Source organism: Octopus bimaculoides, chromosome 14 (genome assembly GCF_046866305.1).
Source record: "Octopus bimaculoides isolate indiv1 chromosome 14, ASM4686630v1, whole genome shotgun sequence".
Classification (NCBI taxonomy): Eukaryota; Metazoa; Mollusca; class Cephalopoda; order Octopoda; family Octopodidae; genus Octopus; species Octopus bimaculoides.
The window spans coordinates 49,061,870-49,074,035 of record NC_142941.1 but is presented as its reverse complement, the minus strand read 5'-3'; the positions used below and the strand labels follow the sequence as shown (position 1 = coordinate 49,074,035).

The 12,166-nt window shown below is 40.4% G+C and overlaps 1 protein-coding gene across 1 annotated transcript; it reads left to right on the top strand.

The window, feature by feature from the left end:
* Nucleotides 1-935: 935 nt before the first annotated feature.
* LOC106868597 (DDB1- and CUL4-associated factor 10 homolog) lies at nt 936-11,254 on the top strand. Its single transcript, XM_014913931.3, has 6 exons — nt 936-1,316; nt 4,937-5,050; nt 5,888-6,085; nt 6,370-6,691; nt 7,295-7,354; nt 7,965-11,254. The coding sequence occupies exons 1-6, from the start codon at nt 1,117-1,119 to the stop codon at nt 9,201-9,203; spliced, it is 2,133 nt and encodes a 710-aa protein (XP_014769417.1). The 5' UTR covers nt 936-1,116; the 3' UTR covers nt 9,204-11,254.
* The last annotated feature ends 912 nt before the right edge of the window (nt 11,255-12,166 follow it).

Here is a 12,166-nt window from a genome sequence, read left to right as displayed (position 1 = left end):
GCTCTCTGGCTTGCCAAACGCATGGAAATCGGACGTTAAATGATGATGATGATGATGATATATCTATATATCATTTAGTACCCCTGGACTGGCTCTTGTGCGGGTGGCACATAAAATACACCATTTTGAGCGTAGCCGTTGCCAGTACCGCCTGACTGGCCTTCGTGCGGGTGACACGTAAAAACACCCATTACACTCTCTGAGTGGTTGGCGTTAGGAAGGGCATCCAGCTGTAGAAACTCTGCCAAATCAGATTGGAGGCTGGTGTTGCCATCCGGTTTCACCAGTTCTCAGTCAAATCGTCCAACCCATGCTAGCATGGAAAGCGGACGTTAAACGATGATGATGATGATGATGATGATGATGTATACATACACATATATAAATATATATTCATTACAATCATGAGGTATTGGGCTCAGTCCTACACCGTGTGGCACCTTGAGCAAATGCCTTCTGCTAACGACCCTGGCTGGCCGAAGCCTCGTGAGTAGATTTGGTATGGGGAAACCCTTAGAAACACGTCGTGCGTGTCCGTGCGGGCGTACACACACATAGTGTGTGTGTGTGTGTGTGTGTGTGTGTGTGTGTGTGTGTGATTGTTCCCCCCCCCCCGATATTGGTTAGTTAACGTCCCTGTAACTTAACGGTTCGTCATGACAGTCCGATAGAATAAATACTAGGCCTTAGAAATAAGTACCGAGGGTGAATCGCTCGACTAAAATCTTCAAGGTGGTGCTCCAGCATGGCTGCAGCAGTCCTATAACTGAAACAAGTAAAAGATATGAGAGAGAGAGAGGGAGAGAGAGAATTAGCAATACTCAATATATATATCCATTGACTGATGTACAATTATAAATGCTGCAATTACAGCAATCCCACACACACATACGCCCACATGTAGTAGGAGAGGGTGAAATAGAAGGGAGATAACTGGAGGTAACAGTCCTAACAGTCAGCTTCGTTCCATGTTACCTCATTGACGTTGTCCAAGTGTTTATTTTTTTTTTATTCCCCCCCGTTTTTATTTTTTATTTCCGTCTGTCTTTCATTTAATCCATCTGTTACCATCCTGTCTACTAATAGTCTTTAATGTCTTCTCCTAATTAAAGAACGATGGCGTCTTATTCTACGTTTGAACCGTGGCGCTGGCAGCGCAAACGAGAACTGGGACTGAAACACGCACTTGGCGATTTGTCACAGATGTACTGTGGCCTTTATTCCAGTTTCGAAGCCGTACAGACATGGGAACCAGATAAGACCTCCGAGCACACGCACCACGGAGGTATCTTCAACTTCGATTTCTCTCCAGAAGGGTAAGCAAACCTGCTGCTGTCCTGATGTTGTAGTTGTTAGTAGTGGTGGTGATGCTGTAGGTTCGTTCCTATCACACGACACTATCTTTGTTTCTCTACCCTACAGATATGACCACTTTCATGAGAATCTTGCTAGAAATAGTGATGCTGTTCGTAAGGTGATGTGTGTACATACATACATGCATGCATATATATATATATATATATATATATATATGCATGTATATGTGTTTGTATATATTTGTGGTATGTATGTGTTTATGTATGTATGCATGTCTGTATATCATCACCATCATTTCACGTCCACTTTTCCGTGTTAGCATCGATCATACAGAATGTGTTAAGGTAGATACCCTACACCCAAATGTCCTTGCTGTTACTAGTCCTCACCTATTTCCAAACAAGGTGGTATTTCCCCATGGCCAGACTTGTTTTTCGCGGAAGACTGGAAATGAACAATTTCGTTTGTATGACAATGCATCTCGTTTACAACCATCGTATAATCTTCACACGCACTCGCGCGCTCAGAATGCGCTTCTTTCCGTCATCCATCAACCAAATCCACTTACAAGCTGTTGTTCGGCCCCGGGCTATAGTAGAAAACACTTGCTAAATGTGCTGCACAGTAAGATTGAACCCTAGACCACATGGATTAGAAGTAAGATTCTTAACCACACAGCCACTCTTGCGTACCATATAATCTATATATATCATGTATCATCGTCTTCATCATCATTTAGCATCAGTATTCCATCCTGGCATCAGTTGGACGTTTTGACAAGATCTGACAGAACAGAAGACTACGTTGGGTTTCCGTTTTCTGTTCTGGTTTTCACAGGTTTGTCTGCTGGATGCTTTTTCTAACACCAACCACTTCACAGAGTGTATTGGGTGCTTTTTTGTGTATCACTGGCATTAATTAGTGAAGTCACCATGTAGCTTACACAACCTCTTGATTGAGGAAGTGTAGTATTCTGGGAGATGGCGTGAGGAGATGAGAGGATGGTAGAAGGGTAAGAACAGGTGTCTTGCTGAAGAGAAGATATATGGCTAGGAGGGAAGGTGGTGGTGAGGTGTCTGGATAAAGATGAGGGACAATGATGGTCTGGTCGACCCTTAAGGTACAAGACAGTGAATGTGAAGGGTATAGGGAAAGAAACAGGTGCAAAGCAGATAAATTTATAAAGGTGTAAGGTAAGCGACAGATGATTAGAGGTAGGGACAATAGATGATGCAGTGAATGATTAACGGGGAAGAGGTGGGGGGGGAGTAATCAATGGTGAATATCAGTTTGGGAAAGGGGGGAAAGTGAAGGAAATAGGAGTGGGTCGGGGAGGAGGATGTGGTAAGTGGCAGTACAAAAAAGGTGATGGTGGTAGGGGAGGTCGATGGCCAATATGATATGATGTTCAATAATGGTATGGGATAATATTGTGAATGGGTGGTGGGTGACATGAGGAGGGGAACTTAGTCCAAAAGTGTTGGGGATGAAGTGTGTGCATCTCTGCTCATAATTACAACAGTTGAATAAACAATACTGCAGTTAGAGGAAGAATAGTGGGATGGGTTGTGGGGGACAGTTGGAAGGGTAAGCTTTTTGAACCCAGGGCTGACTGGCAAATTGCCAGCCATCTTGGACCATTGTCATAACTTTTGTGAAACTCAATATCCTGAGGTCAATCCTCACTACTTCATCCCACATCTTCCTGGGTCTTCCTCATCCATAGGTCCCATCTATGTTATCAATTGCCATTTCTTTCATAGACATGTACACACACACACCCACACACATTTTGTACACATACAAACATATGGTATATATACACACAGCACACATATGTAAGTATATAAAAAAATGTGTGTGTATACATATGATGATGATATATCACCATCATCATCATCGTTTTAATGTCTACTTTTCCATGCTTGCATGGGGCAACCAGCTTTAATCTTGCTTTAAAGTTGCCTTCTATAAGCTCCATGTAGCTTTTAATGCAGATGGTGTTGTCCACTCTGGTTGATGCTTTGAATATTATAACCTTAGTCTTCGGCAGCTTTCTCTCTCTTTCTGCAAGAACAGCCTTCTCTAGGCAGAGTATACTTATGTGAAACCATGCTTTTGAAATATTTTTTTAGTTTTTGATCTTCATCATGCACAGCCTCTCACCCAATTTCCTCCTCAAGACATCCCCATCACTTCTCTAACTGCAGTATTTTCTTGCTGTAATTAAATGTGAGCAGAACTGCATGCTTCACCAGCTTTTCCCTGATATCACATATCTTTCTCCCTACCCAGAACCATTTCACACTTTAGTACCTCACCTCTAGCAGAAAGCCACCAAATACTCTACTGTAACTCCAGTCATTTGAAAATCATTGTCTTGCAAGCAACATAGTAATCTCACGAGTGTTGCTGCCACATAAAAGACACCCAGTACACACTGTGAGAAAGGATGAAGTGTACCTTATCTACAACTACCGTCTACTAATAAACATACACAACATAATAGTATTATGCTTCACAAGTCACAGCTACAAAAAAAAACAAAAAACTGTGGTTAATTTCAAAATATGAAAACCAAAACAACACGCCTAGCACCACCAATTACAACTGTATTACAAGTAATATCATCTGTAGGATAATTGTAATCATTAATACTACAACACCAACCACATTCACATATATTGGATTAACAGCAAACCTGTTTAAAATGTGATACAGCCATCACACACATTCTTTTCACAAACTAAACAGGAAAAATGACACTTCACTAATCAAATATATATGGACACTAAAGTTAAAATATATCCCATTTAGCATTAATTGGAAAATATCCTCCCTTGCACAATCATGTCAAGAAAATAAACCTTGCCAACTCTGCACTGCTGAATCCTACCATATTTTCTTCATTTAAGACCCAAATACTGAACCATAATTCTGATTTACTTTAGTCATGTAAACACAAAATCTTCAGAACATTTCAAACCTACATATATATGAGTGTGCGTATATTATACATGTACAAATGTGTATCATCATCATCATGGACATCTTAATATACATTATTCCATGTTAGCACAAACAAGATGTGTCTCATAACAGCCATTCATTAGCATTCACCTTTCTCTGTTGTCTTATCCCAATATCCTCTTTTATTCACCTTTTTGTACCTCAAGGGTATATTCTGACACCTCACCGCTATCACCTTTATCTCTCTTTCCAGATCTACCCTTATTTCTTCTCCTTTCTCACAGAGAGTAACCATGTATCTCCTCTACAGCAACAAACCTTTTTTTTTTTTTGTCCTCTCAGCTTTTAGCAAAAAGCCACCTCCCTCTCTACTATAGTTCCATACAGTAAAGAACGAACTCTATAGTCTTGCAAGATACATGGAAACCTCACTCATGCTGGTGCTAAAAGAAAAAAAAAGCACCCAGCACACTCAGTAAAGTGGTTGGTGTTAGGGAGGGCATCCAGCTGTAGAAACCATGTCAAATCAAATACATCTCATCTGACTGTCTAATTCTTGACAACATGGAAGCCGAATATTAAAGGATGACAACAATGATGACGATGATGATGATAATGATGTTGATGTACATAGTCTTCTTTTTTCCAGATCAATTCTTGTTGCTGCCTGTGAACGTCAGAGTATTTTGCTGTTTGACCCGTTTAATGCAAAATTAATTGGACACAAGAGCCGGGCTCACACTGACTGTGTCAACTGTGTCAGGTAGGGGCACCATCTTTTTCCGTCTTCTTTATATATGTGTGTGTGTGTGTGTGAATGTATGTATGTATATATATATATATATATATATATATATATATATATATATATATGTATACGAGGGTGAGTCAAAAAGTAATGCCATTTTGTTTAGGACAGGTGTAATTACCAACACAAGAACATGTATCATACATCAAAATGAAGCTGGTCCTCTGTGGATCACATCCCTACTTCTCAACAAGTCACCGTTTCTCTCAATAGCAATGTTCCACCCTCGAATGAGAGCATGTATCCCTGCCCCGCATAATTCTGTTGACTGTTCTTTGAGCCACTTCTTCACTGCAGTTTTCACTTCCTCGTCACTGGACTATCATCTCTTCGGCCCCATGAAAGAGGGTTTGAGAGGCAAACATTATTCCAGTGTGTGTGTGTGTGTGTATATGTATGTATAATGTATGTATGTATATGCATTTATGTGTGTGTGTGTGTGTGCATTTGTTTGCGAATGCACATTCCATGCATCTTCATAAACATTGTTTGAGCCAAAATGGTGACAGTCACATTCTCCAGTAAACAGAAGTCCTGAAGTTCAGCCATTTTATTGCTTTCAATATATGAGGACTGATGGAAGGGAAAATACCTTACTTGGGAGTAAGTAAGGGTTGGCAACCGATGGAGGAGGAGGGATCCACTCATTGGATATCTGCCTTTGTAAGTTCCATCTAACTCATGCTAGCATGGAAAAAACAGACATAAAAATGATAATGATCATCATCACCATCACCATTCTTGATTACACACACACATTCACACATAAATTATTTTTATGTTCTGTTTCAGGTTTTTAGATTCACGAGTGTTTGCTACCTGTTCAGATGACACCACCGTGTCGTTGTGGGACGTTCGGTATCTGAGGCATGAAATACGAACACTTCGTGGCCATTCGAATTGGGTGAAGAACATAGAATATGATGCTGATCATTGCCTATTACTTACATCTGGTTTTGATGGCAGTATATACACCTGGGACATAAACAGGTGAGTCTGATTGTATAAACTTCTGGGTACATGTATGGCTGGGTGATTAAAAACGTCATGCTTGGGCAAGCAATACGGATGAATGGACGCACTACATCTTTGACTCCTATTCTGACTCTTCAATTTATGATACCACTGACTCCTCTATTTCTATTTATAGTAATTATCTGTTGAAAGAAATACCAAATTCACACTTCATGTTTTTTTTCTCTCACAACACACACACACACATATATATGTATGTATATATATCTGTATATAAGTATTCATATTGTCTCTTGCAGTTATTCTGTAAATGAACCAAATTTCAAACGAGTATTCCACACCAGTGGATTGATGCGTTCCAAGTTAACGCCAGACTCTTCAAAAATTGTCATTTCAACAACAGAAGGCTATCTGATCGTCATCCACAATCTCGATTTATCGTATTTGGAACAGGATTTACGGGGATTCAAACCAAAGTTTTACCGTTTCATGCAGTTGGAGCAGATCCCTCGTCGCAACAGCACACTCTACAACCATGTCTTTGAACGGCATCGGAACCGTGTTGAATTCATCAGTGACTTTCCCGGCCGAGATGAAGCATGTGTGATTGCATCCCTTCAGGTCAGTGCAGCAGCCCCAGGGCTGAAACAGTGTTGATTGAATGGGTAGAGGGGTGGAGGGATGGAAGGATGGATGGGTGGGCGGGTGGACATACAGATGGTGTGGTGTGGTGTGGTGTGGTGTGGTGCATTCTGGGAGGCAGTGTTTTGTTGATGGATGGATTAATGGTGCACTTTTAGTGGAGTATGGCTGTGAGTGAGAGAAAACAATGGTACAACATTGGGGTCAAATGTTAACATATTGAACCTAAGAGATTGAGAAAGGATTAAGAAGAAAGGTCGGTTACAACATTGTAGATTTATCCAGCTTTTGCCAGTCTGGAAATATTGGAGATGATGATGACAACGCCAACAGTAGTGATGCTGATGAGGAGAGATGGGTCTTAAGATATTCTTTGATAAGATTATCTTCTTGGCCAGCTTTACTGGCTGCTTAAGTCTGTTTATATATTTTGTTTGTTTGGTGGATGGTTCATTAACCAGAGCAGTAAAAAAAAATATATATACTTGTCAATGATTTCAGTTTTAAGGATATACATTTGTATTTCTTGTTGTTGCTGTTGCCTTGCTTTGCTCTCACTTCCTTTTCTTGTTTTTCAAATAGATCCACCCCCAGGGCTGGTGTTGTCTGTCTCGGAGTACAAGCAGTGATGAAAACTCAGAAGTAAGTCATCCCACCTGACATTAGTCTCACCTTAACATAGATTTTTATTTTGTTTTTGTCGTTTATTATTATTGTTATCATCATTTCGACCTGTAAGTGCTAAACTTTAGCACACAGATTGAGAAGTTGAAACCCTACTCCTGATTACTACAGCCTTCTCTGAGTATATTGTACATAACTCTGCCTCAGTCAGTGTGACTGATAAACAGGTTCTACACCTATTTTCTCCAGTCACTTTGTATTAGCCTAAGTCCCTTGACTTCTTACTACAGTTAAGGCAGGACAATTGCCTTGCTGATGACACCTACTGAGGTAGAAACAGGTGCCCATGACTGTCTCCAGACAATAAAATTGTCTTTTTTCCTTAATGGTCTTTCGATTTTGAACAGTTCTTAATTCTTGCGATTATCTCCCCTTCTCATATGGATTTTAGTCTCTGTCATTTGGTCATTTGTGAAATATCTTCTAAAAATGGAAGTAATTTTAATAGATTCTATTCTTAATATTCTTCTAATTGTTGTCTCTTATTCATAGTATTTTTTATTCAATCCTTGTCCAGTTGAAATTTTCTTCTTATTCCTCTTTTCCTTCCTCTTCTAATATTTTCCAGTGGACATGTCTGCATGACATTCAGGAAATCAAGATGGACACTTCTGTAGATGAACAAGATTTTGAAGACTTTGATGAGGAAATGTTGGACTACAGCCCACAGCCATCTACATCCAGTGGACCAGTGCTTGGTCGACCTATTGGTTCCATGTCTCCCATCCCCACACGTTCACCTTCCCCGACCTCAAATTCACGCTCGTCCAGTCCCTCCTGGCTGATCTACGTGCGTGTGCAATCACCGACCCCTGAAAATTCAGCTTCTGACGACGACGACAATAATCACCATGAACGTGATGATTACGATGATGATGATGATGATAATGAGGGTGGTGGTCGTGGGAGGGGTGATGGCTCAGATTCTGACTTTCTGCCGAGAGGTCGTGTGAACCCAAGTCGACCTACTCGCAACCGGATTCTATATTATCGAACTCCCCGTGTTGACCTCAGCCCTTCCTCGTTCTCCACATCACACCAACAGAGACAGAGTATCCCAGGCAATAATCCCGTCAGAGGATCAAATGCATCATCATCCCAAACTGATAATAGGAGCAGGAATGTGACCAATGGAACAACCCAGGATCGTTCTTCAACATTCACTGAATCAATGCAACCAACAAACAGTTTTTTGCCTGCACAGCAGCAAGAAATGCACCGAAGTGCAACCACAAGTAATTCCAACCGACACGAAACAGTAAACAGTTCCTCTCTATCTTCTTCCTCCTCAAGGCACCATTCCTCAAGAGGGGAAGTGAGCTCCATGGAAACTGGCCGTCCTGAGGCAAGCACCAGTGGGAGCTCGTCCCGCATGCCTGCCGATTACACGTTGATATTTCGTGCTGGGCAGCAGCCCCATCAGCAACAGAAGCGGATGCTGGCTGTTTGCTCGGGTGTTAAGTCATGCCCTTCACATCTTTATCGCATCCACAAAAACCAGCCACGCCTGCTTTATTACAGCGAGGAACCAAATGTCGGTCGAGGCTTCATTAAAGAGCTCTGCTTCAGTTCAGATGGCCGACTCATTTGCTCACCGTTTGGCTTTGGAACACGCCTACTTGCATTCAACCCACAATGCCTCGAGCTACCTGACTGTGTGCCACAGCGACCACTGAAGATGTGTGAGGTGGCATGCAACATGGCACACACCAATGTTGTGGTGACGGCCAAGTTTGCACCAAATCATTGCATGTATGTGGCAGGTTGCCTCAATGGACGAGTCACGTTTCACCAACCTGTCTTATGAGTCTCTCTCCCTTTCTCCCTTTCTCTCTCTCTCTTTCTTTCTCTCTCTCACTCACCTCACTTACTCTGTCCCTCCACCTTCACAAATATGGACAGTGAAACAGACTTTCTATACATAGATAGAAGCAACTTGTCGGCTCTATCGGCCTACCCCCCCCTCTCTTCTGCACACTTGCACATACACGCACACATAACACATGCACATTTCAACGCAAAAGTGCAGTTGCAGACAAGTACTCACACACACATACATATACACAACAGTGAGTAAACCGCACACAATCCAAGAGGTGTTGGTCATGGTAGGGTGGGAGAAACAAAGTAAGGAAACTAAACATTAGGTTAATTTCCTTTATTTAAAGAAAATTATTTTAACTTATTATTGTTGTTGTTTTTATTCTTCTTCTAATTATTCTTGTCCTCATTTCACATCCTGTCTAGGTTGACTCTGCCTTTTATACCACTGGGATCAATAAAATCCTGTACCAGTTACATACTGGGGTCTTTAGTCGACTGTATCTTTCCTCCCTTTTCTATTTGGCCTTGTATCTATGTACACTGTTGTCACCATCATCATCATCACCATCATCATCAGTAGAATCATTAGAGCTGTGGGAAAATTCCAAGTTCAAATTGTGCTGAGGTCAACTTTACCTTTCATCCGTCTGAGATTGATTGAGTGAAGAAGGACCAGTTGAAGTACAGGGGTTCGATGATATCAACTGACCCCACTTGCCCTCAGTATTACTGGCCTTGTACCGAGATGAGGAGCAATCATTTTTAAGAGTAGTGAATTGGTGGATTTGTTACAGGACCAGACAAAATGCCTGTCGTCCTTCCAGGATTGATAACATAAAAAGTACCCAAATCAAGTTACTGGGGTCAATGTGATTGACTAAAACCACCCTTCAAAATTTCTGGCCAGAAACGATTATTATTATTATTATTTTTATTAGGGCAGTGAGCTGGCAGAATCATTAGTATGCCAGGCATTTTGTCTGTCTTTACATTCTGAGTTCAGATTCCGCCTGGGTTAGCTTTTCGCTTTCATCCTTTCGAGGTTGATAAAATAAGAACCAGTTGTGTACTGGGGGAGAATCGCTGTAATTGACTTACTCCCACCCCCTTGAACTTGCTGGTTTTCTGCCAAAATTTGAAACCATTATTATTATTATTATTATTATTATTATTATATTGAGGAGTTCAAATTCTGCCAAGGTCACGTTTACCTTTCATCCTTTCGGGGTCGATAAATTAAGTACCAGTGAAACACTGGGGTCGATGTAATCAATTAGTCCCCTCGCCACAAATTTGAGGCCTTGTGCCTCCAACAGAAAGGGTTATTATTATTATTATTGGAGCAATAGCTATAAACAGACTCGATTGTATAATGGACAAGTCGCTTTGAGCTATTTCGTCATATCATAATAATGTCGGTTCAAATCCCTCTTGTTTTCTCTGCACTTTTTGTCTTTTTCCTAGATGTAGGGTGGGAGCTTAATAAAATAGAGTACCAGTCATATACTGGGGTAGATTCAATCACTGACATCCTTCTCTAAAATTTGCTGCCTTGTGTCTCAGAAATCATTCAAACCATAATAATTATTAAAACTGCAAGGACCAACGACAAACATTTGCCTACTCAGCCTCCATCGACTCAATGAAGGAGGTGAGGCTGGAAAAGAAGGTGCTGCCCTCTATAAATTTGTTGAGAGATGAGTGTGAATGGTGAGCTTGGCTTGAGTGAATGGGTCTACTCTCAGCATGTGCCCGTATGACAGAGAATCAAGCTGGAAGAGGGCATTCGATAGCCAGGGCAAGCCTGGATCTTTGAGCTCCTAGGTTTACCCTAGGGGACTGTCCCCACTCCTGTTGGGGATCTTTTCCTTGTTGATATTGTATTGTTATTTGTTGTTACTGTTATTTTCTTTTCTTTTTTTTTGCCCAATGTAAACCCTGCTCCCCATTGTTTTATATCTTGTCCTTGTAATGTTTCCAATGCCTTGGGCTCTTGTGGCCAATAAAAGTTTATTATTATTATTATCAGTCAAATACTGGACTTGATTTAATCAACTATACCCATGCTATCAAATTTCTATGTTTGTACTTATCTTAGAAATTATTATTATTATTATTATTATTATTTCACTTATGCACATTTCAGCTGATATACCCTCCAATCTTCATCAGGTGTCTTGGGGAAATTTCGAACCTGGTTTCTCATTCCCCAAGACACCTGATGAAGGCTGGAAGGTATATCAGCCGAAACGTTGTGTTAACAACAAACAAGATGAGGACAAATATCCGTCAAATGGAAATAATGTACATAATTCCTCATTTCTTAAATATAGAACTGTAGAAGACATTTGCCCAAGGTGCCATGCAATAGGATTGAACCCGGATCCATGTGGTTGCGAAGCAAGCTTCTTAACACACAGCCATGCTGGTGCCTATTAAATTATTGTAATGGTTGATGAAAGTTACCAAATGCATGAAACACAATAGGTTAAAACTAGCATAAGGAAGTGAGCAAAAAAAAAAAAAAACTAATTAATTAAAACTATTTTGCAGTGAGTAGAAAGCTATACCAGCTCTGTGACTAATGTTAATCCCAAATGGTTATTGCCATCATTTGGTTAAAATCACATGTTGACTGACTACAGGTGTAAGTTTTGTTAATTAAAATTCCAGAGCTGATTTAATTAATGGTAATCATTAAACCTAATGTTTTCCTCCCCTCCTAGCAATGTTAATTTATTTTTAATTGCTGACTTTATTATGTCAGCACATAATTAGCTAAAATCAGTGCTGAAATATGTCTTAGAACTACACCTAAATTGGAATGTTATGGCAAAATTGTCGTTAAATATTTTAGAGTTTGAGACAAAAGACTGAGAAATGGAAATCATAAACAAATATAAAAATGAAATCTTCAACACCAAGTGGATGCAGATATTATCTAAT

Bases quoted from the DNA above. Each gene is read 5' to 3' on its own strand.
- LOC106868597 (XM_014913931.3), top strand. From the start codon at position 1,117: ATGGCGTCTTATTCTACGTTTGAACCGTGGCGCTGGCAGCGCAAACGA. The intron at 5,051-5,887 runs GTAGGGGCACCA...GTTCTGTTTCAG, and splicing joins GACTGTGTCAACTGTGTCAG to GTTTTTAGATTCACGAGTGT. The intron at 6,086-6,369 runs GTGAGTCTGATT...TGTCTCTTGCAG, and splicing joins TACACCTGGGACATAAACAG to TTATTCTGTAAATGAACCAA.